Genomic DNA, 25,068 nt, shown 5'->3' on the forward strand with positions numbered 1-25,068 from the left:
CCAAGAAGGGAACCTGATAAGTGAAGTACTGGCGGAAATGTTAATTGGAGTAAAGACATTCACAAGTCATACATTTTCCTTTTATTTTGTTATTTTGTATTCTCCAAACATTTATCAGTCCTGCAGAGATGAAAAATATGGTTTTAAACATCTAAGGAAGGGATTCTCACCCTGTTTCATACTGTGCCCTCTTTTCAAGCTTCATTTGACTGGATTTCCTCAGATGACTCCCAGAATTCTTTATACTGGTTTCCACAATGTTTCAAACATGGTGCGATGGAATCCGTGCAGTGGTTCTTAGTGTGCTTCTGGCATCTGAGGTGAGGATGATGAGTTGCAAGTAACTGAATAAATCCACTTCTGCAGAAAACTAGAGAAAAGTGGCCTTTCCTCTCACTTATGCTTTTTCTATGCCAGTATAATTCATTGATTGTAATGGAGTTACTCCTGATCTACACCTGTGTAAGGAGAGAGTCAGGCACAGAGAATTGGCTCATGCTCTCAATTCCTCCAGAAAACTGCTGGTGACTCTTTTAAGTATCATAGCTAACAAAATGAGAACCACTGCTCTATACTATTATACATTTCAAAAGAAAATAATTTTTATGATTTTCTGTTTGTTGCCTAAAAAAATGGACTATAAATTGTTTGAATTACAGTAGAATATCCAAGAGGTCAAAATCACCTGAGCTCTGGGGGGTAGGTGCTTTTTTTTCTGGTACTGGGGTGGTGTCTTCAGACGAATGTGGTAAAAGATCCTCATTTGTCAGTACTTTAGGTTTGTTAGTAGTAGTTGAGAGGTTTATGATTGGTTTCCATGGCTTTCCTGGACACTTTGGGACAGATGGTTCTGGGAGATCTGGCAACCCATCAAATAAAGGAATATTGGGAATAATTCCAGGGCTGTCTGGTTCTGCAGGGAGATCAGGGATCTCAATAAAACCATCTGTTGGATCTACTGCGGACTGCTGAGTACTAGATAGCACATCTAGCTCTACCAGATCAGGCTTATGAGATTGTGTACCTTCGGTTATTTCAGCTACTGCAGCTATCAGTGTCTCCTTTTGGTTAGTGACCTTCTCATGGGATTCTTCAGAAGACTCATCTTTTGAATGTTTATGTTTGTCCTTTATCTTCTTTTGCTTATCCTTATGTTTTCCATGCCCGTGCCCACATCCATGTTTATCCTTATGTTCATGTTCTGGTCCACACCCAATATCATGTCTGCACCTGTGTTCACCCTCATGTCCATGTCCACGTCTATTTTCATGTTCTGGTTCATGCCCAGTATCATGTCTGTACCTATGTTCATCATCATGTCCATGTCCACTTCTATGTTCATGTTCTGGTCCACACCCAATGTCATGTCTGTGACCCTGTTCATGTGCTGGTTCATGCCTAACATCTTTTCCTGCCCCCCTGGCAGGGGCTTGCCCTTCTATAGGTCCCTTTTCAATTTGGGGGAGGTGTTGAATGGTTTCAGCTTCCTCATATAGAGATCGGAAAGGAGTAAAGCCTGGAGGCCTTCTCATTAATAGATTCTAAAAAGGAACAGGAGATATTAGACAAATATATTGCAATAATTTTAGTATTTACACATAGTACACCATTTGAAACAATTCTGCTTGTGGTTGCAATGTAAAAGGTAGACATCTCTTGCCAAGTTTTTTAAAAAATAGTGCTTAAAAAGAAGGTGAGACGGGGTGTGTGTGTGGGGGGGGTTCTTTGTTGACTGCCTGCCTTAGTTTCAAATATTTGAGAACTAGCAAATTGCAGATGATGTGTAAATGTGAATCAATTAACAAAAATATGTTGTTAACAGATCTCGTGAACTAAGCTGGATAGCCATGTATATCTATAAGGGTGATAATAACAACACTTCATAGTGTTTTAGAGATTCTAGCTAAAGAAAACACTTCACTCATCACTGAAATCCAGCCACCTTTAGGATGGAATAGTACAGTACAGTAGGACAAGTGCTGACACGCTTTATACAGCGGTTTTAGGCATGGCCGGCTCTAGCATTTCTGCTGCCCCAAGCAAAAAAAAAAAAAAAAAAGCCGCGATCGGCGGCAGCAATTGGGGGAAAAAAAAAAAAAGCCGCGATCGGCGGCGGCAGTTCAGCGGCAGGTCCTTCGCTCCTAGAGGGAGTGAGGGACTTGGTGCCCCCGAATTGCTGCAGGTGCCGCCCCTCTCCCTTGGCCGCTCCAAGCACCTGCTTGTTAAGCTGGTGCCTGGAGCCGGCCCTGGTTTTAGGCCTTGGCTACACTTGCAAGTTACAGCGCTGTAAACCTCCCCCAGCGCTGTAACTCACTCCCTGTCCACACTGGCAGGGCACTTACAGCGCTGTATCTCCCTGGGTACACCGCTGCAGGTACTCCACCTCCCCGAGAGGAATAACAGCTGCAGCGGAGTGGCTATGACTCACGGGTGTGAGTGTAAACGCTTGCAGCGCTGTACTAATCATCTTGTCAAGTGGCCAATCCTCTCCATTGTTGTGACCGGCTGCAGGAATGCGGAAGTGCCTGTTTCAAAGCTCGTACCACAGAGAAAAGCAAACAGTTTACAGCTTGCTTTGAGTGAGTAAATGAATGAGCAGGGGGCTGGGAGTTCGGAACTTGCAAAATAGAGAGCTAACATGCTCCAAAAAGCACTCTCTCTCCCCCCACACTCCCTGTCACAATCCACTCCCCCCCACCCGTTTTGAAAAGCACGTTGCAGCCACATGAATGCTGGAATAGCTGCCCATAATGCACCGCTCCCAACACAGCTGCAAATGTTACAAGTGTGGCCACACCACTGCGCTGGCAGCTGGCAGTGTGGACAGACTGCAGCGCTTTTCCCTACTCAGCTGTACAAAGACAGGTTTACCTCACAGCACTGTACAGCTGCAAGTGTAGCCAAGGCCTTAGACTGTGAACAATACTTTTGAATTATGGAACTAAAATGCTTCTGCTATAAGCACAGAATATCGTACTGAGGAAGGATTGTGATGCACACTTCAGTCTAGTTTCAAAGCAGGCACGAAACAAAGACCTGGCTTATTTTATTAAGTGAAGTATTACTTATTGAATTTTTAGTTTCTGGTTTGAAGATCTGTATTGTATGGGTCACTAGAGAATAATAAACATAGGTTAATGTCTATGCTACAAAACTTCTGTGTTTGATACCAGGTGACCAGAACGGAGCCCTCCCTGTCTAAACTACCCTGTTTCCCCGAAAATAAGACAGTGTCTTATATTAATTTTTGCTCCCAAAGATGCGCTAGGTCTTATTTTCAGGGGATGTCTTATTTTTCAGAAATGAAAAATGCCTTATTATCGGTGGATGCCTTATTATCGGGGAGGTCTTATTATCGGGGGGATGCCTTATATTACAACGAGAGGCAAAACTGTAAGTAGGCCTTATTTTCGGAGGATGTCTTATTTTCGGGGAAACAGGGTAATATAGAACACCCTTTGTAAGAATATCTATTCAGCTGATCCACAGAACTTTATTGCTCTTTCTACATCAAATATCCAACATGGTTTGGTTCCTGTCCAACCCAGTTTGCAAACTCAATCAACATACACATCTATGGGGATTGACGGTGCTCAGCATCTCACAGAATTGAGCATGATAGATCCTGCAAAGAACCAATCATCAGGCAGGCAGAATAGTCTCTATACTCATGGTAATGTTGCTGTCTTATTCTGCACCTTCTGCAGTTTCTCATTGTATGTCTAAACTGCACCTGGAAGTGAACTTCCCAGTCCAGGACCACAGACTTGTGTTAGCAGGACTCCTGCTACTGGGTTGAAAATATCTGTGTAGACAGTGCTTTGATGTTGTGACTTGGGCTGCGAGGCTTCCTTCCAAGTGCAGTGTAGATGTATCCTTACTTAGCCCAGCATCTCATCTCATGCATTGCATTAGCTCAGCCTGGGTCATTGAGGTCAGAGGGCGAGAGGAATGGTCACATTACTAAGATGATTACAAGTGATCATTTGCCTTTCTTTAAAAATACAAGATATGAGCTAATCTGAGGATAAAAACATGAGCTAATCTGAGAACTGGATGTTTTGGGAGACAGATAAAGGGATACAAATATTTCCTCACTACAGATTTCGCATATAGAGTTGTAAGTAGTCTGAAATGAAATAATATATTTATTGAGAATGCGTACCTGCTCTTTGGTGCAGCTAACCTTAGGGCCTACTGTCTTTGTCCCGGGTATCACATAAACTTGTGCTGTGCATTGCAAAGATTCCTGTCACCAAACAAACAAACAAATAAAGCTAACATGAGCTCTTAAAACAACAATATGTCACAAACATCAGAACAGACTTATGTATGACTAAAGCTATACAATTTTAGTGACCCTTTTAAAGACCTTATTATATTTGAAGCTTTATGTGAATATATATGGAATCCATCTGTCTTATCTGTTCAACTCATAATGCTAATTCTCAGCACTTTTCATCTCCAAAGTACTTTATAAGCATTAGCTAGGTAATCCTCATCGCATCCCTGAGGGTAGGTAAATGTTGATGTCATTATTGCTATTTAAGATGGGGAAATTGAGGTACAGAGTGGTTAAGGTCAAACATTTCAAAAGTGGCCATTGTTACTGGGTGCCTCGGTGGAACTGACTTTACTGCCCCTTGCCATAGTATTTTTCAACCCTCAGAAATGAGCTCTTCCAGGTGGGAGAAAGTGTGTGTGTGTGTGGTGGGGAGATCCACCCACCACCACTCTGCTAAAACAGTCCCATCAGCACCATCCTGACCAGGCCCTCTTCCCCAACCTTAGAAGTGCTCCCTCCAGCAGCCCTAACCCATTGTTCGACCCCAACAGCAGCCAACTGGCATACCTCCCTTTGCCCCAAGTGTGCCAGCCCCTAGCCATAGGAGCACTCCACTCCCGCAACATCAGCCTGCTCACACCCTGGTAGTACCCTCCCCCCCTTTCTTTTTTGAATCCACAACCCATAAAATGGTCAAAAAATTATCCAATTAGCTTTGCATTAAGCAGACAGATTGTGCAGTTGGAGTGACTCCACCAAAGCAACTCTTTCTGCTGTCCTTGGCAATATCTTGGGTCACACACAGAGCTAATGATAAAGGTAAAGATAATGCTAGGAGAGAAAACTCCTTCAGTTTATTGAGGAATGACTAGCATTTATTGATCTGGCTGACTAGTGGTAGCAAAGGCCAATTGAAGTTATCTAATAAAAACACCAAACCTGGGTTGCTGGTTTGGTGGGGGTTATTTTTGTTTTTTGGGGGTTTTTTTTTTTACAACATGATCATCTCTGGTGCAATTCAATTGGATTAATTTGGAGCCTTCCCTCTGACTTGGTGGTCTACAGCATCCCAATCACTTACACCGTCTATTGTAGCCGCACAATCTTCATTCAGTTTCTTGACATCTGTCTTTGAGCAGTTTGTCTTCCTAATTCTAAATGTTATATTATAATTTTGTCCAGCAACCACCTGAAAAATCAGTAAGAAGATTTTCCTCATTAAATGTGCTTTTATTACAATAGGTTCACAGAAAAGACAGTGCTCTAAAAACTGAACACCTTCCCACCAGGGGTATGTGCATAAGAACACACAAACAAAACCCTTTGACAGTAAAAGTGACAATCAGTATACATTTCTAATTGACCTATCTTCTTTACTCCCATTCTACCCTCAAAAATCATCATAGCACTGAAATTGGAGGAGACAAAAAGGTCAAAAGAACGTGAGGTCCACAATTCTGGCTTTGTTTTACTGCATGACTGCAGGAATTTCATTACTAACGAAGGAAATAATTAAGAGACACCACTGTAGGGAGCCAAACATAAGGGAAGGGAAGTTAGGTGAGGTAAAATGAAGAGTCTGATAAATATAACCTCAGTGAAAAACAAACTATTTGCCAAACACATTAAAGAGCTAAACTATAATGGTTCATTAATGTGCCTGGGACAGTTGATTTGTTGTTGTTATTATTTAGTATTTTTTACCACACTCCAAAAGGTGGTAAGCACCTCCCAGTAGAAACAACAGACATGGGGTAAAATTCTAGCTCCACTGAAGTCAGTGGGAGTTTGTCATTGATTTCAATGGGGCCAAGATTTCACCCACATTTCCTTCCCTGAAACTATTTATATACTAATTTCACTCATAATATAACAAGGGGGTTTCTAGACAATAGGGACAGAGTTGAAGAAGAAAGCACAGGTAAGATCAATAAGATCATGTGGATTGCTCAGCGAGGCTAGTGCATGCCATGGTGGGCTAGAAGTGTTTTTAATATTGTGATATTATTTAACAAATCTGTTAGCTGGCTAATTTTTTGTTGGCTTCACAGAAGAAGTGGGCCTTGGGGCCTGATCCAGTGCCCATTGAGGTAATTGACTTTCCATTGACTTCAGTGAGTGCTGAAACAGATCAATAAGGAAGCATGTCAATGAGGAGAAAGTGGATAGAGACCTTCCAGACCAGCTCAGGAAGGGTGAACCATGTGTCTGGGGCAATGTGGAAGAGGCACACAGACTTTTGTGGGAGAGGCAAACAATCAGGGTGTTGAGACTGATATTTTTGGTGAAGTGGAGAAGATGAGGATTGTTTTGTTTTAATCACATACCATGTGTAAACTAGGGCTGTCAAGTGATCAGGGCCGGCACCAGGTTTTTTGCCGCCCCAAGCAACAACAACAACAAAAAGCTGGAGTGCTGCCACCAAAGCAAAAGCAAAAAAAACCAACAAAACCTCAGAGTGCCGCCCCTTGAAAAGCGCCGCCCCAAGCACATGCTTGGGATGCTGGTGCCTAGAGCCGGCCCTGCAAGTGATTAAAAAAATTAATCATGACTAATCGCACAATTAAAAAATTAATCTTGATTAATTGCACGAGTAAACAATAATAGAATACCATTTATTTAAATATTTTTGGATGTTTTCTACATTTTCAAATATATTGATTTCAATTACAACACAGAATACAAAGTGTACAGTGCTCACTTTATATTTATTTTTGATTAGAAATATTTGAACTGTAAAAAATAAAATAAAGTATTTTTCAGTTCACCTAATACAAGTACTGTAGTACAATCTCTTTATCGTGAAAGTTGAACTTACTAATGTAGAGTTATGTACAAAAAGACCCTGCGTTCAAAAATAAAACAATGTAAAACTTCAGAGCGGGGGTGAGCAAACTGTGGCCTGCAGGCCACATCTGGCCCGCCAGCCGTTTTAACCTGGCCCTCAAGCTCCCACTGGGGTGCGGGGTCTGGGGCTTGCCCCGCTGGAGCACTCCAGCCGGGGAGCAGGGTCGGGGGCTGCTCCATGTGCACGTGCCGCAGATCTGTGTGGCTCCTGGAAGCCCTGGCATGTCCCCTATCCGGTTCTTCTGCGTAGAGGCAGCCAGGGGGCTCTGCACGCTGTCCCTGCTCCAAGCACCACCCCCACAGATCCCATTGGCTGGGAACTGTGGCCAATGCGAACTGCAGGGGTGGTGTCTGCAGATGGGGCAGCGCGCAGAGCTGCCTGGACACAGCTCCGCATAGGAGCTGGATGGGAGACATGCCGCTGCTTCCAAGAGCTGCTTGAGGTAAGCGCCGCCCGGAGCCTGCACCCTTGAGCCCCTCCTGCCCCCCAACCCCCTGCCCCAGCCCTGATCCCGATCCCGCCCTCCGAACCCCTCGGTTCCAGCATGAAGCATCCTCCTACACCCCAAACCCCTCATCCCCAGCTTCACCCCAGAGCCTACACCCCCCAGCTGGAGCCCTAACCCCTCCCCCCGTGCCCCAATTCCCTGCCCCAGCCCGGAGCATCCTCCCACACGCCAAACCCCTTGGTCCCAGCCTGGAGCACCCTCCTACACCCCAAACCTCTCATCCCCAGCCCCACCCCAGAGCCCGCTCCAGCTGGAGCCGTCATCCCACCCCATGCACCCCAACCTCCTGCCCCAGTCCAGAGCCCCCTCCTGCACCCTGAACTCCTAATTTCTGGCCCCACCCCAGAGCCCGCACCCTCTCCTTCACCCCAACCCCAATTTTGTGAGCATTCATGGCCTGCCATACAATTTGCATACCCAGATGTGGCCCTTGGGCCAAAAAGTTTGCCCACCCCTGCTTTAGAGCCTACAAGTCCACTCAGTCCTACTTCAGCCAATCACTCAGACAAACAAATTTGTTTTCATTTGGAGGAGATAATGCTGCCCGCTTCTTGTTTACGTCACCTGAAAGTGAGAACAGGCATTTGCATGGCACTGTTGTAGCCGGCGTAGCAAGATATTTACGTGCCAGATGCGTTAAAGATTCATATGTCCCTTCATGCTTCAACCACCATCCCAGAGGACATGCGTCCATGCTGATGACAGGTTCTGCTCGAAAACCATCCAAAGCAGAGCAGACTGATGCATGGAAGCATGTCTTCTGGAATGGTGACCGAAGCATGAAGAGGCATACGAATCTTTAACGCATCTGGCACGTAAATATCTTGCAACGCCGGCTACAAAAGTGCCATGTGAATGCCTGTTCTCACTTTCAGGTGACATTGTAAATAAGAAGCAGGCAGCATTATCTCCTGTAAATGTAAACTAACTTGTTTGTCTGAGTGATTGGCTGAAGTAGGTCTGAGTGGACTTGTAGGCTCTAAAGTTTTACATTGTTTTGTTTTTGAGTGCAGTTATGTAACAAAAAACCCCTACATTAGTGAGTTAAACTTTCACGATAAAGAGTTTGCACTACAGTTCTTGTATGAGGTGAACTGAAAAATACTATTTCTTTTGTTTATCATTTTTACAGGATAAATATTTCTAATAAAAATAATAATATAAAGTGAGCACTGTACCCTTTGTATTCTGTGTTGTAATAGAAATCAATATATTTGAAAATGTAGAAAAACATTCAAAAACGTAATAAATTTCAATTGGTATTCTATTGTTTAACAGTGCGATTAATCTCAATTAATTTTTTAAATCGTAATTAATTTTTTTGAGTTAATTGCATGAGTTAACTCCGATTAATTGACAGCCCTCGTTCCCGCAGCTCCCATTGGCCGGGAACGGCGAACTGTGGCCACTGGGAGCTGCAGGCGGCCATGCCCTGTGGACGGTCAATGTAAACACCGTCTTGTGGTCCGCCAGCAGATTACCTGCCCATGGGCCACGGGTTGCCCACCACTGCTCTGGAGCGTTACTCAGGATGTAAGTTAACAGATTCCTCAGGAAAATAGTGAAGGCTCCATTGCTTGGGATTTTAAAAACTACTGTAGGATAGACAACAGAGAATATATGGTATAGAATGCTTACCTGGAGGATGGACTGGATGATCTTACTCATAGGTCTTTTCTATTTCTGATGTTGTATGAAATGATGCCAAAAGGTTTGGTAAAGAAGAGGGGTGTAACAAACACCAGATTCCTTAATCGGAACCCTGCCCTATTGTTTTGGGTCCAGATCAGACATAAAAAATATGTTGATGGATTTTTTTGGGGATCCTTTTGGCTGCATCCTAAGATGGCTGAAATTTTCAAGAATGGGCATTCAGATACCCTGGTGATCAAAGTGGTATAAACACTTAGGCAGATAGACCAGCTCCCAAGATTTCAAACCCAAATCCAAACCTTAACCCTGATTCAGTCCTGACCCCCGGCATCACCATATCCTTGGCCCATCTCTACGAAATATGGAGAGGTGGTCCTAAATAAAACTGAACATGAAAATGAAAGAAGAATCCCAACCTGCACTGTGGCATGTACTATTACGTCAGCTTTATAATAGAAGTCGTCATGGCTCTCTTCATTATACTTCTCCAGGGAAGCCCTCAGTGGTTCCTCCAGTTCTTTACTGTTAATTGGGATGGGCTTTGGACAGCCAAGACAAATGGGAGTCAATGCATCTGAAAGAAACATCAGGTTTCAAGTAACTCTAAGGAACAAAAGATTCAGTGTACATTGGGCTTGGGCAAACTATTGAGGGAGAAATTTATCTCTGCCAAGCCTGGCTATGTTTGAGTCTGCTAGGGTGGGACCTAAAATATTTTGGGGCTTGATTTGGTAGATGTTTGTGTTGTCACATCAATGATGTGTTCAGGATAAAGCAGAATTTAGGCGCCGAGGGTCAAACAGTGCATTTGATCAATACATTGCTCCTCATGGAAATGAGAGTAGAAATTGAGGGTGGCAAGTGACTGCTAGAGGAGAAACATCTGAACTTGGGTGATGGGCTGGACTAGAGGAAACAGGAGGCTCCTTTCATCCCTGAAATCTCTGAGTGCAATGAGTGATTGTAGTTTGAAGAATTACATAATCATTCCTTGAAGCAAAACAAGTCTATGAATGGGTGGGGAAGCAGCACATGCCACATGTAGTGACCCTGTACCTGCAGATCTAAAATTTTGGAATGGTAACAATCTATGTCCTAACAGAAGACTAGAAAGAAGTGACAATAAACAAAATGGTCTGGTCAGAGGTATGGTGCTGGGTAATAATCAGGTGTAGGTGGGATAATTTACCCCTGAAAAGAAACTAAGTGTCCAAGTTATCAAATTTAAGAATCGAATGAAGGACAGTGATGTAACATGAAATAAAAACAGCAATAGCACTAGTTGAATTCTTGAATCCAGTTGACAGGTTCTGAGAGCACCAGCCAAAGTGGCTATGGCTCTTTGATTTAAGGAGGTGATGTACATACAAAATCAAGTTGTGAATGTGGAGTAATAATTTGTGCATGTTAAAGGGATTGTTCCTCTATGCCTTTTTTTTCCTTCTTCATATATCTGTATCTTTGTGAAAGTTCTTTAAACGGTGGTTCTCAACCTTTCCAGGCTACTGTACCCCTTGCAGGAGTCTGATTTGTCTTGCGTAGCCCAGTTTCACCTCACTTAAAAACAACTTGCTTACAAAATCAGACATAAAAATACAAGTGTCACAGCACACAGTTACTGAAAAATTGCTTACTTTCTCATGTTTGCTGTATAATTATAAAATAAATGGATTGGAATATAACTATTGTACTTACATTTCAGTATATAGTACATAGAGCTGTATAATAGCGCTTTTAATGTAGCTTATTGTAAAACTAGGCAAATATCTAGATCAGTGGTTCTCAACCAGGGGTCTGGGGCCCCCAGGGGGCCACGAGCAGGTTTCAGGGGGTCCGCCAAGCAGGGCCAGCGTTAGACTCACTGAGGCCGAGGGCAGAAAGCCAAAGCCCCATCACATGGAGCTGAAGCCCGGGGCCCTGAGCCCTGCCACACAGGGCTGAAGTTGAAGCCTGAGCAACGTAGCTTCGTGGGGGCCCCTGTGGCATGGGGCCCCAGGCAACTGCTCTGCTTGCTACCCCTTAATGCCAGCCCTGGCTTTTATAGGCAGAAAACCAGTTGTGTGGCACAGGTGGGCCGTGGAGTTTTTATAGCCTATTGGGGTGGGCTTCAGCAAGAAAAAGTTTGAGAACCCCGATCTAGATGAGATGACATACCCCCTGGAAGACCTCTGCATACCCCAGGGTATGTGTACCCCTGATTGAGACCCTCTGCAGCTCTACTACTTGGAGGGGTAGATCAGAGCTCCTGGGAAAATACAGTTCTTCTGGAAACATGACAGACAAAACTGCTTACTGAAGATACTATGTGATAATGACTTCTCTTTAAAGGATATCTCCTAATGATAGTGGTGATGGTGGAGGAGGAAAGAAATAGGGGTCTTTATTTTACCTGTAAATAAAGTTTAGAGGGATAAGTATACTCTCTGAGCTGCCTTGCTGATCTTCATGGTGGGTTTGACCTTGAGCTTAACCCTGCTGATCCCCATTCAGGGTTCAGCAGCCAGCTTCACATGTCATAGATGTATGGCAGCGTAAAGATCAGAGAAGAGAACTTTCCCCTGCATTTTCAATACTTGTAGGAAATGAGAAAATTATCTGTTAATATTCCATTGTGGGGGGAAAAGGCCTTATTGTTTTGCTGTGCCAGCAGAGTAGCTTTTCCCCTTCCATGATTTTTTTAGTTCCTTGGCATTTTTATTGTTCATCAGTTTGTAATTGTAACCAACTGTTAACATTTTTGAATTGACAGATGGTTGTCACATACCTGGAAACTTGCATTTCTGTGCAACATCCACGAGTGTGTCACTAAGATCCACGTAGGCCTTGGCTTCACAGGTACCTACAAGCTGGGTTGGGGGGTGGGGGGAAAGCTCTTTATTTTCTCTTAGAAATACGGAACAAGCACATTTGTAAATGTCCTGATGCCCTCCTTCACAGCAAACAAACGCTGGGTCGTGCAGAGAGAGATGAGAGACCTACTTGTGTTGTCTTGTACACTGGTCGGTCTCCATTGTCTCCAGTGCATTTTCTCCTGATCTACACTGGTGTGAATGAGATCAAAATCAGGTTCAGTGATTTATGATCAGGAGAAAAGATGACCTTGGGAAATCCTCCTGAGAAAATCGGAAGAACCCATTATAGATAGATATTGATAAAAGATTAATGAGACCGGTTTTGACTTGGTCCTGAAAGGTACTGAACAACTCCCTTGACTCCCTTTAACGTCAATGGGAGGTTAGAATGCTTAGTACCTACAGAATCATACCCTTGGGGTATGTCTACACTGCCATGTAAGACCAGGGTTCGAACTCAGGCTCAAGCCTTACCCTCTTCTGTCTACACACAACCCAGGGCTCAGACCCAGGACCCCCCAGGCATGGAGGGTCTGAGCCTGAGTCAAGCCAGGACCCAAGATTCAAGCCCTATTGCTTTGCTGTGTAGATGCAGCCCCACTGGAGTCATGCCCATGAGGTTCTGGGAGCCTGGGTGAGTGCAATTTGTGGTCAGACAGAAGGGGAGTTAGGGTTGAGCCTGAGTTCGAACTCTGGGCTTACACTGAAGTGCAGACATACCCTGAGGGGCCAGTCTTTCTAATACTGCTGTGAGCAATTTCCGGGGTGCACACTAGTAAAACTTGCAGTATAAGATAGAAATTCAGAAGTACTGGTGTGAGGTTACAACTACTGGAAATGTGCTGAAGGGACTTGCTTATCCTGCTAATACCTACCAATGGGCAGCTAAGTTCAGTGGTTCAGGTATTATATGGCTAAGGCCCAGTCTTACAGGCCATATGTGGGTCAATCTTACATGCCATTACTGGTAGCCCTCCTGAATACATGTGACATAGGCAGATATCCCATTTGACAGATGGGGAAACTGAGGCTCAGACGGGGTAAGTGACTTGTTGAATGTTAAAGAGCAAGTCAGTGTCAGAGCCAGAAATTGAATCCAGATAGCCTGCCCCTGCCCCGTCTTCTTTCACTATGCAGTCATTTCTCATCCTTTCCATCAACACTTCTAAAATTGGGTAGCATTCTCAAGGCACCCATGAGCAACAGGAAAGGTATTCTGCAGAGGCGCTTGTTTGTAACAACTAGTTTTTGGTGAAATATGAGTTTTGGTAGCATGTTCTTTTCCATCCACAAGACAATTTTTGCCACCACTAGCCGCAGTTGGGGAGAAAAAGAATGACTGTTTCAACCATTCTCCTGAAAGATGTACCTATAACCAAGGCAGTTGGTAACTTATGGCACAGCCTAGCTGGAGCATGTGTATTTATTTATCATATCATTAAAAGTTTTCCCATATAGACTGGAGTGCAGATAACAGTAATTTAGCAACTTGCTTTTCCTAAGAAATATCTGCCTGAAGCATTTTAATTTCCACATTCCTGCTCTCCCAATGCAGTTCCCTTGGCCAGGCTGCATAAGAGAATTTGCCTTTTTAGGCTTTGATTCAGCAAAGGACTTAAACATGTGCTTAAATCCATTCCTAAGGAGCACGGCACTTAAGCACATGTTTAACTTTTAAGCCTGTGGTTAAATTCCATTGACTTTAAGGTTATGGCTACACTGCAATAAAACACCCCTGGCTGACCTGTGTCAGCTGACTTGAGCTTGTGGGGCTCAGACTGCGGGGCTATAAAATTGCAGTGTAGACATATCTTAAGTTAAGCAGATGCTTAAATACTTTGCTGAATCAGAATCTTAGTAATGAATTACCAACGTAAGAAGCTGTTTTGATAAACTGTACGTGAATACCACTTACACCTCCAACAAGGGGTTTGCACTCAGGACTTAAATCCTGAAAATTATTCTTGGTGCAATTAGTCTCCTCAACTTCATATTCAACTGCATAATTCCATCCAGCCACCACCTGGAACAAATATTTAGGAGATAATTCAATATATATTTGAAAGAAAAACTATTAAATAAAATCACCAAATAAATAGCAAGATGATAATACTTTGCCCTGTAATACTGTAATGCCTTCCATCCAAGGGTTTCAAATTGCTCTGCACTCATCAAACCACACCACAGCCCAGTGCAGCAGGAAATTATTATTCTCATTTTACAGAAGGGTAAACTGAGTCAAAGGGGCTAGCTGTGAAATTTGTAACCAGCTCCAGGTTCAGATTCCAATCCTCTCCCCCACCCACTTCACAGTGCAGGGTTTCTTACATCTTCCTTTGAAGTATCTGATACTGGCTACTGGACTAGAGGATACTGGTCTGATCTGGTGTGGCAATTCCTATGATCCTAAGTATAGCATATGGCATAACAATATCTGAATAATACAACTTTGAGTTGTAGGTGTCATTTATTATCAGGTGTGCTGCAATTATTATTTACTAAGAATTGTATCTGCCTTGGGCATTTTCTTCTATCTTGTTCAGGATTTTAGTCACTTTCTTGTTTGTTAAATGGCAACTTCCAATAATATCTGCTGTAAGGATGCAGTTTACCTAATCCACATGAATCCCAAATACTCTGACTTTATGCAAGTGAAGTTCTGAAAGGGGAGAGGCAAAATCCATCCCCCAGCCTGGACCCAGGATGCCAGGATGCAGCTCACTGTTTGTGGCTACTGCTCCCAACTCATGGAACAGCAGAGTAGCCTTATCCGCTCTACAGCACACCAGACCTAATCCCATTGACTTCAATGGATTTTGGATCAGGCCCTATATGCAGAAGTGATAGGGATGCTGGATCAACATAAAAATACATAATATTCCTTCCCCACTCCATCCCAATGAAATCCTTTAATTTATTCTAGTCTGACATGAAGACTGTTTAGAGTGTGTAGGTGGTGTAGCAATCCCCTCTCCAGCTGCTCCACTGCAGCCCCCCTTGGATTAAGGAATGTGTAGGCCCCTGTGTCTTGCAGCTAAGGTGATCGATGCCATTAACAAAGAAAGGGCGGAAATTGGTTTCTTAATACAATTGATTTGGTTCATGATATTTTGAGCAAATTAAACCGCTGCTCAAACTGACGTGTGCAACAACACAAAAAGATAAATGCATACAAATATGCAAAGGAAAAGTAAACGTAGATTGCGTGAAGTTATACAATACTTAAAATCAAATCAGAAACATAGCTTAGAGCTCTGTCATACCGATGCCTAAGCTGAGTCCCTGGCACAGATATGTAACCCTTTCATGGAACACAAATTGACATGGAACTTTGGGGACTTGAATGGGCATTCCTTGTATGCTCAAAATTCCCACTGAAGACCAAAATGCAAAATCCACTTCTGTCTCACAGAGAGTGTGGGCTTTTTATTTTTCTGAACCACTTTCTTTCTTTAGACTTGTCTAAACCACAAAATATACCAATTGCTGACAATATAGGTTGGTGCTGTGTACAGCTGTACCAGTGCTGGACACTGTTTTAGTTGAAACTGGAGACAAGGACAATCTATGTTCAGTAGCAGTTCAGAAGCCATGGGTAAAACCACTGAAAATCAGGCATTTAGCTTTTTGTGCCTCAGTGTCCCCATCTATAGAAGTTAAAAGTGTTATGTTACATATTTTACTATCATAAAATGGAACTAACTACAGGTAGATATAAAGAACCAAAGTACCTTCTTTTATAAAATAAAGAAAAAATCTGATATACAAACCTGCCTGGAGGCTTTTATTATTTTACCAACTTCAAAAAGGGAGGATTGGTCACTCTGATGATTAAAGAGCCGAATAGCATATCTCAAAATGGGTAACAATTGTAGGCTGTTCCCTGGTATGGGATGATAGCATCCAAGACATGGGGCATGGGAAAGAATCACCTTTCCTTCAGCTGAAAAAAAAACAAACCAACCAAAAAATTCAGCTTTTTGCTTAGTAAAACAGCTTTGATTGTTTAGCTTCCAATTTTTTTGTGAACAAGCGAGAGAGTTTAAGGAAGAATCCTCATTCCTTTTGATTGGCGAAGAGCTTGAGCAGCAAAATACAGATCCAGATTTCAGCCCCACCCCGGTAAGGATATTCAAGGTGTTCAGAACCAGGCTTTTTGGCTCAGTTCAATATAGTTATATGGGCACCTTTGAAATCTGGATCCAGATCTGAGTTCAGATGCCAAACCCTGCACCCACCCAAGTTCAGGAGTCTTTGGATCTAAAGTTTTGTTTCCGGCTCTTCTCTACTTTTAATGTGAAAATACAGCATGCAGCTTTAAAACTGTGCAAGAGAGGAAGTCATCCATCAGCCCCAGCCAGCAGCTGCAGTAAAGGGAGATTCCCCAGGAGGTTGTGGTTTTTACCAGAGAGTTCATGCTCAATGTGCTTGTACTCCACATCACACTGTAATGGAAAACTTGACATTAAAATTTCAGTTGGCACCTTTTGAGGTGGGCCATCATGACTCGAATCTCCCCTACAGATGCAGGTCTAGCTACTCTTCAGATGCATTGTCTGAACTGCCCCAGCGTAGGCTGTCAACCACTTACCAGGTGTAATCAACTTTCAAGCACCACCAACCTGGGCTGGATTTGAATAGGTAATCTGGAAGGAGGAGGCTCCAGATTCTGTTCCCTGCCACTAATCTTATTAACCCCCTTTCCTGCCTTGTAAGCATGGGTTGGATTTTCATAAATTAATTTCATAGTTCAGTGCATAAATGAATTCCATAATTCAGCGACCTTGAGAATCAACGTGAGACAATATCAGATCTCTATGGAATTTAAGTGAAATCTGAGGGCCAGATCCTCTGCTGGTGGGAACTATGCCAATTTACACCAGCCAAGGAACTGGCCCAATATCTCTTTAAGGACAAGTTCCACTAGTGAAGGCTGAGCAATATATTACTCACTCATTAGAGACTGAGCTGTGAAATCCTTCACCAGACTGACCCGATTGTTTACCTCTTCCTGTAGGGGTCATTGGACAACATTTTGCTCTCACCAGGGTAAATCTGAAGTAACTCCTCTGTAAGTAATTTACCTACTCCTAGTGTACACCAGTGTAGCTGACCTTATTGTCAGTGTGTGCCGTCACAAATCAGAATGCAGAAAAACATCCTGCGTATCCTGTTCTAAAGTGATTGTGGCCTTACCCACAATTTTAGCTCTTTCCACGAGCAATGAAGAACCTCTACACTTTTTGCAAAACTGCAGCTGTGCCTCTGATGCTGTGCAGCTGATATATTCAATTAAAATGTAGATTTTCAGCTTTCAAAACAACAAAATCAAAGGCATCCCTTCCTTGAGTTAACCACGGAATGCACATCCCGCTTATTAACCTTCCTGGCAACTAGATGTCACCATTGCCTTATAAATGTATCTGAAACAGAATATGATTTAGTTGGTAGTAAAACATGGACACTGAGTAAATTTGAGCAAAACCAGTTTAGCAATTTTTGAGTATGAAGAAAGTGAAAAAGATACATTTTTGCCATATAGCAAAGCTATTTGAACGTCTGTTGTGCCTCAGGGGATGGGGATAGAGACTTATAATTTGGGGGATATCCAGTCCATAGGTCACAGATGTACCTTGGTCCAGTGAAAATCAGTTTTGATTTGACTGAAATGTAAAGGATTAAAAACATTCTTCATGCAGATTCTGGTCATGAGCAGCAGGTATAAGAGGCCAGGGAGGCTAGGCCTCACCAAACAGGATGTGGCGTACCTCCCCTTTGGAGGTGTGCTGCTGGCATGCTGTCTTTGGAGTGCTGCCTCTGAAAGGATGCCCCGGCCGGGGCCCCGTCTGCGCTGCACTCCAAGACCCTTCTCCCGCGTCCCGCTCTTCTCCTGTGGTCCCGACCACACTGTTCCTCTTCCCGTCCCTGTTCCACTTCTTTCCTGAGGTACCCACCGCTCACACTTCTCCTTTGCTTCCCCCAAGGCCCAACCACCTGCCTCTCCTGCCTCTTCACCCCCTCCCCATGGCCCCACTGCCTGCTGCTCGCGCCTCTTCACCCCCAGAGGCAGAGAGGTGTGGGCAGGGGGATCCTCGGGGGGGACGGAGCAGAGAGGTGAGAACAGCGGGTGCGTGGGGGTTTTCGGGGAAGGGGGCCAAGCATGAGCAGGGTCTGGGGCGGAGTGGGGGTGGGCCTCAGGGTGGAGCAGGGGGTGGGACCACACTCCGGGTAACAGTGGCCCCCCACACTTCTAGGGAGGTTCTGGCACTCACGCCCAGCCTCCCCAGATGCAGGAGTCACATGCCGCCCATGACTCTAGTTTTCATTACATGATAATAGGTATTTTAAATAGCAATCTTCCAGTGTTCCATTGGCACAACACATGCTTGCATAAGGAAGTGGAGTAGTTGCCTGTGGAAAATAATTTGTGAGGTTATGAATGGAATGATGCAGGCTCCTACCTTTAAAATTACCTGAGAAACAAGATAGGTGAGGTAAAATCTTTTCTTGGAACAACTTATGTCAGTGGAGAGTAGAGAATGTGCACCAAAGAGAAAATTCAGGACATACACCTTAATGCACTTAAGTGAGGTATAAGTGGCCAGGGAGGCTAAGCTTCCCCGAACGGGCTGTGGCGCACCTCCCTTTGGAGGCGTGCTGCTGGCATGCCGTCTTTGGAGCACACTTCGCCTCACTTTCACTAAACAAGGACATTCCGCCAGAGAAGTAGATTGCATCATGGAATAGGTCACCCGAATACTTTGGGAGAACAGAAAAAAAAATGCCCACTAATTGCATACCTTCAGTTGTTACCTACTACCAGACACTAGAACCCATATGGATTATCATCAAACAATTACAACCCATATTTGATGGAAGAAAGAAATCTTTCCTGAACCACCTCTTCTGGCCTTCAAAGAACCCCCAAACTCATCATTAGAAGCAAGCTCCCCACAGACCAGGACATGTCAACTCAAGGCAGCATCAGACCCTTCTAGAACAACAGATGGAAAACCTACAGACATATCTCCATGGTTACGTTGGTCAGTACCCTCACAACGCACCTTTCAAGATCCACAGGTCCTTCATCTGCCTATCACATGTGGTGTATCTCATCCAGTGCATCAAATGCCCCAACAACAACTATGTGGATGAAACCAGACAATCAGGATGCTCTTGAATGAACTCACACAGAAAAATGATAAAAGACAAAAACACCTTATCACCCATAGGCGAACATTTTTCACAAAGCAATCACTCCACAGCTGACCTATCAGTCCTCATCCTCAAAGGAAACATGCACAACACCTCCAAAAGACGAGCCTGAGAACTTAAATTCATAACTCTGTTGGACATTAAGAAGTCTGAACTGAACAGAGATGCTGGTTTCATGACTAGGTGACTAGGGCCCTACGAAATTCACAGTCCATTTTGGTCAATTTCACGGTCATAGGATTTAAAAAATCGTAAATTTCATGTTTTCAGATATTTAAATATTAAATTTCACGGTGTGTAATTGCAGGGGTACTGACCCAAAAAGGAGTTGTGGGGGCGGGGGGGGGAGGTAGGTCACAAGATTATTGTAGAGGGGGTTGCGATACTGCTACCCTTACTTCTGCGCTGCTGCTGGTGGCGGAGGTGCCTTCAGAGCTGGATGGCCAGAGAGCAACAGCTGCTGGCCGGGAGCCCAACTTTGAAGGCACAGCCACCGCCAGCAGCAGCGCAGAAGTAAAGATGGCATGGTATGGTACTGCCACACCTACTCCTGCACTGCTACCTTCAGAGCTGGGCCCTCGGTCAGCAGCTCTCCAGCCGCCCAGCTCGCAGTGCATAAGTAAGGGTGGCAATGCCGTGACCCCCCTAAAATAACCTTGCCACTTCCCTGCAATTCCCTTTTAGGTCAGGACCCCCAATTTGAGAAACGCTAGTCTCCCCCAGAGAAATCTATATAGTAGAGGCTAAAAGCACATAAAAGGCCAGATTTCACGAAGGGAGACCAGATTTCACAGTCTGTGGCACGTTTTTCATGGACGTGAATTTGGTAGGGCCCTATTTATGACCTATTACAACAATTTGTAATGCACCCTATGCCTATTAACTTTCCATTGCCCTGTGACTGCAGAGGTGTTAATTGTTTGCTTCATTTTTAAGTGGTCTCCTACAAAATGTGTGACTTCCTTATGCTTAACAATCTGTCCCAGCGTGTGTTTAGTTTGGTCACTCTGGTGACCTTCTCTAGACCTGAGGAAGAGCTCTGCGAAGCTCAAAAGCTTGTCCTGTCCACCAACAGAAGTTGGTCCAATAAAATATATTACATCACTCACCTTGTTTGTCTCATATCCTGGGACCAACACAGCTACAACAACACTGAAAACGATTTAAAATTACCTGGAAGTCTCAACAAAGTTCTTTTGCAATTTGTAGTTGTTCTTTTTATTCAATACAACTATATAATGCCACTCTGAGCAGTTACATACCTGGGATAATTCTGCATTCTTGTGTAACGTTACTGATTTTCTCAGTCTCATCAACATAAACTTGAGCTGTACATTCGCCTGATTCCTACAAACATAGATGACACCATTTGTCTTTAAGCCACCTGATGCAGAAATGCAGTTAGCACCATATTTATGCTGTGAAATACTCCTGTGCTAGTTTATTGCAATAATAAAACACAACTGGGAAGTGTAACCAACGTTTAGTGGACAAAAAGAATACAAACTGATAGCATTTACACCTGTGCAATCCCATTGACAGCAACAAGGGTTATACACTTGTGAATGAGGGCATAACTTGGCCTGCAGGACCTTACTTGCTGTGATAGCCCAGCTTGACTGTCAGACACCAGGTTGGGTTTGAATGGCTATCAGTGAGGAATAAGTGAGAGGAGAATCAGGCTGCATCATTTTACTTGTAAACAAAGCACATTTCCTCTGCAACTCCACTGAGATGCAATAAATATGGAATCCCGCAATACCATTTTCAGAGTCACTTATAGCAGAAGTGCTCTCTATCCCCAAAAGTCTGGTATCTTGCTGGTTACATTGCTACTTCCGTATATAGAGTTTTTTAAAAGAAGGCAGCCACTTACAGCTTCTGCAGATGCTCTGTAATCACAATCTCGCCAGAGTTTATCTCCCCCAACAGCACAAGAGCTCTCTCTTATTCGGTACATCACAAAGAACTGTTTTCCAGGGCCTGCCTGGAGAAAACAAGATGCAAGTCATCATTTGCATAGTGATAAGACAGCAAGTCATTGGAGGGGATAAGGGTTTCAAAGGGCTTTCATACTGTACTGTGTAGAGCAAGGAATGATAAAGTGTGCTTTAAATTAGCTAATGTCACCATTGAGCAGATCTCCAAAATCTTTCTGACTCAGTAATTAACATATCTAATTATATCATTTGTTCTATTTAGCCACTGCCTAGGTTGTTCCACATACTGTCTCTAGGATGAAAAAATAGTGCAAGAAAGCAGTCATGTTTTCAACTCCTTTATATCCTAGTATTTCAAATGCTCTCTGATTCAACAAATATGAGCTGCCTCTTAGGTGGTCTGCAGCTCTACCATATTGGATTGTGCTTGTGTCAGCCTTTATTAATTATAGTTGGGGCTGGTCAGTAGAAGGATGGGATCCTTCTGAGAAAATACTTGAGATGCTGCTAATGTGGTGTTGGTAAGTCAGTAGGAGGCACTTCCTCCTACCCTCCAAATTCAATAGTGAATCAATGCCCTCAGGTGGCATCAAAAGGCACTGCAGTTCTTGAAGATGTATCTTTTGGATAACCATTTTTAGTCACTAGGAATCCTGTGGCATTTAATAATAAAAGATGAGTTGTTATATTAACTTCTGTTCTTGGCCAAATTTGAACATGGGGAATTACATTCAGCAGAATTAAACTCTCCCTGGATATAGCAAGAGGATTATTGTCTTCATTATACCACAGTTAACTCAGTTAAAGTCTAGTTGATTTTAGTGGAATTATGATGGATTTACACTGGTGTTATTGAGAGCAGAATTTGGCCCAGTGTTCTTTCTCACTTCCTGTTGTGCACAAAATAGTCGCTCCAGCTCAGTGGTGCATGAAATAATTTCCACAGACTGTAAAGCAGGATGAAAAAAACACAATGGGCTGAATCCTCAGCTTGAGTCATTGACTTTAATGGAGCTATGCCAATTTATACCAGCTGAGAAGCTATAATGGGCCCAATTCTGCTCTCTGTTACATTGGTGTAAATGTGGAATAACTTTACTTCAGCGAGTAACGGCTGTAAATGAGAGAAAGGGCTGGCGCCGTATGTTACATTGTTTGTTATTTTATTTCATTATTATTGCCACTAGCTATGTCTTTTATTAGGGAAGGCTCAATCTTCCACTAGCTAGCCTTTATGTTTAATTATCTTATCAACAATTAATGTACATGAACGTGTACTAATAAGCCATTTACTTGATGACTGCAGCACTGCAAGACTGGTGATAAGAGAAATCTAGACTATATTTAGAAGAAGAATTAAGAACAGATCAAATCTCTCTTGTGGGCTTTGGCAATCCTCCCTCTTGCTCCTCCCTTTCTCTCCCCCCAACATAGACGGATCAGAAATTCAAAGCAACACGTCATTTTCACTTCAGAGTTTCTGTAAAATTAAATCAGTGTGTCTAGATAAGGAAAGGCAAAGAGTGACTGCAATAAACATGTATATATTAAAATTAAAATGTCCAGCATAGACTGTTATGAATATTAACAATGTGTATTACCAGAAGACTAGAAAGGAATGAGGTGTCATTAAGGCTCTTATTCTGCAAGGACTTATGCATGTGCTTAACATTAAACATGTGAGTAGTCTAATTGAAGATGATTGGACTTATGTGCTTAACATTAACAAATGCAGTGTTTGCATAAGTGGGACTTTAGTATTTGATACTGTGCTCTGGGAGTCTCTTCAAGTGCCTCCACCCACCTTTCTCTAGCATGAACTGATTCATAGCAAGTCTAGAAAACACAGGAAATATTTTTTACTCTGTTTCCAGAAAAGACAATGTCATCTAGTGGTTAGAGAAAGGGGGTCTAGATATCAGGAGATGTGGGTTCCAGTCCCACCTGTAACACTGGCTTACTGTATGACCTTGAGCAAGACACTTCACCTCTCCAAGCTCAGTTTCTTATCTGGGTAAAGTGCTTTGAGATCTTTGAGTGCTAAATATTCTTATTAATATATTGTTTCTGATTATCTACATTTTAAAATCCAATGCAGTAGAAAGACGTTAATGTTGTTCCCAAGTAAAATAGTGCTTATCATTATCCTTATAGCAACATCATCATTGTGTGGTTCTCAGGAGTAAATACTCTTTTGTTAGACTTGTCACCATATATGAGCAAGAAACTGACTGATGTTTTAGGTAGATATGTGACTCAGGACTGGAGACCATCATAATATTCACAAATGATTCAAAATGTTTCTATCATTTGTCAGATCAGTTATTTGCAACTATATTTTCCACATTGCAACCAGCTTTTTTCAAGACAAGATCACATCAAGTTTCTTTTAATAATAAGTATGCTTCTGTTGGAGACCTCAAAGATTCCTCCCTATATATGGAGATATACCTATCTTATAGAACTGGAAGGGACCCTAAAAAGTCATTGAGTCTAGCCCCCTGCCTTAACTAGCAGGACCAAATACTGAGTTCTGCCCCAGATCCCTAAGTGGCCCCCTCAAGAATTAAACTCACAACCTTAGGTTTAGCAGGCCAATGCTCAAACCACTGAGCTATCCCTCTCCCAATGGGTAAATGTTAGTATCCCCACATAGTGACTTGGTAAGGTGACAATGTTGGGTCAGTGGTATAGTTGTGAAAAGAAACCAGGTTTCCTTACTTAGTCCTGCAACCTATTGACCCCTTAGTACTGCAAGCGAAGGCACTTGAGAGACCCTGCCATATAGTGCAAACACAGGGCCAGATTCTGATGCCATTTCTCATGTTGAGTAGTTCGTTACTCCTTGAGTATCCCCCTTGATTTCAATGGAGCTACTTTACTCACAGATCTTTTAGTACTTTCCTCGACCTAATTACAAGAATTTAGCGTTTTTTTCGTCGGGCCAGATTTTGAACCCTTTACTCACCTCAGTGAGCATTTCCTGGTAGGAGTAATCCCACTGACAGGAACTGCTTACTAGTGTGAGTAAAGGCTCAGTATTATTAAGGAACAGGAGAACGACACAGAACCAGATTCTGTTACCCTTTTTCATGACGATTAGTACCTTACTCTGCAACCAGTTCCTTTGATTTCATTGGGACATCATGCAGACCAAGGTGCGATTCCACGTGAGGGAGATGGGCAGAATCTGATGGGCATAAGTAAAAAAAAAAAAAAAAAAAAATCAAAGATACTTTTTGCAAAGTTTACTTACTATTCTCTTGGCTTCCATCACCATGTACAGAGCAAACTGGTTGCCATCTGTTTTGTCTCCATTATATTTTCTCAGTGCTATGTCCACAGCTTCAAAGACATTAGGGTCATCACAGTCTGCATCCTGGGTTGCAAGAGGCTTGGCTCTGCTAGAGAAAAAACTGCAGCAGAGAACTAGCACAGTGGAAAGTTTCATAACTAGACAAAGAAGCCCCCTCTGAAATCGGGGGACTCTTCCAAATACAAATGAAAAGGGAACCCCCGGTAGGGATTTAATAACCTCTTGGGTTTTTTTCAGAAGCAGTCGGTCAGTAAACAGAGTAAGTGGGCAAATGGGGTTGGTGGACTCTCATCATATCCTGTTTGCCTAGCAAACAACCCTCTGGGTTTATCCAAACAAACTTTGTGCAGTCACTTTAATGACATCAAGGTTGTCCACCTGCCATCAAGATAACAGGATACGCCTCTGCACATTAGAGTCAGAGGGTTAGATCATAGAATTGGAAGGGACC

General features: G+C 43.1%; 1 protein-coding gene across 1 annotated transcript; it reads right to left on the reverse strand.

Moving 5' to 3' along the window:
- Positions 1 to 66: 66 nt before the first annotated feature.
- KNG1 (kininogen 1) lies at positions 67 to 24,831 on the reverse strand. The gene is made up of 10 exons (XM_054038858.1): positions 24,558 to 24,831; positions 21,238 to 21,348; positions 20,624 to 20,708; positions 15,917 to 16,089; positions 14,062 to 14,169; positions 12,059 to 12,140; positions 9,711 to 9,868; positions 5,367 to 5,474; positions 4,166 to 4,249; positions 67 to 1,541 (listed from the first exon to the last, which is right to left on the reverse strand). Exons 1-10 carry the CDS (start codon positions 24,750 to 24,752, stop codon positions 654 to 656), a joined length of 1,992 nt encoding a protein of 663 aa, XP_053894833.1. The 5' UTR covers positions 24,753 to 24,831; the 3' UTR covers positions 67 to 653.
- Between the last annotated feature and the right edge of the window lie 237 nt (positions 24,832 to 25,068).

This window comes from Malaclemys terrapin, chromosome 9 (genome assembly GCF_027887155.1).
Source record: "Malaclemys terrapin pileata isolate rMalTer1 chromosome 9, rMalTer1.hap1, whole genome shotgun sequence".
Lineage (NCBI taxonomy): Eukaryota > Metazoa > Chordata > Testudines > Emydidae > Malaclemys > Malaclemys terrapin.

Bases quoted from the DNA above. Each gene is read 5' to 3' on its own strand.
- KNG1 (XM_054038858.1), bottom strand. From the start codon at position 24,752: ATGAAACTTTCCACTGTGCTAGTTCTCTGCTGCAGTTTTTTCTCTAGC. The intron at 16,090-20,623 runs GTATGTAACTGC...TTTTTTTTTCAG, and splicing joins AGAATGCAGAATTATCCCAG to CTGAAGGAAAGGTGATTCTT. The intron at 4,250-5,366 runs GTAAGTGATTGG...GTTTGGTGACAG, and splicing joins GTGCGGCTACAATAGACGGT to GAATCTTTGCAATGCACAGC.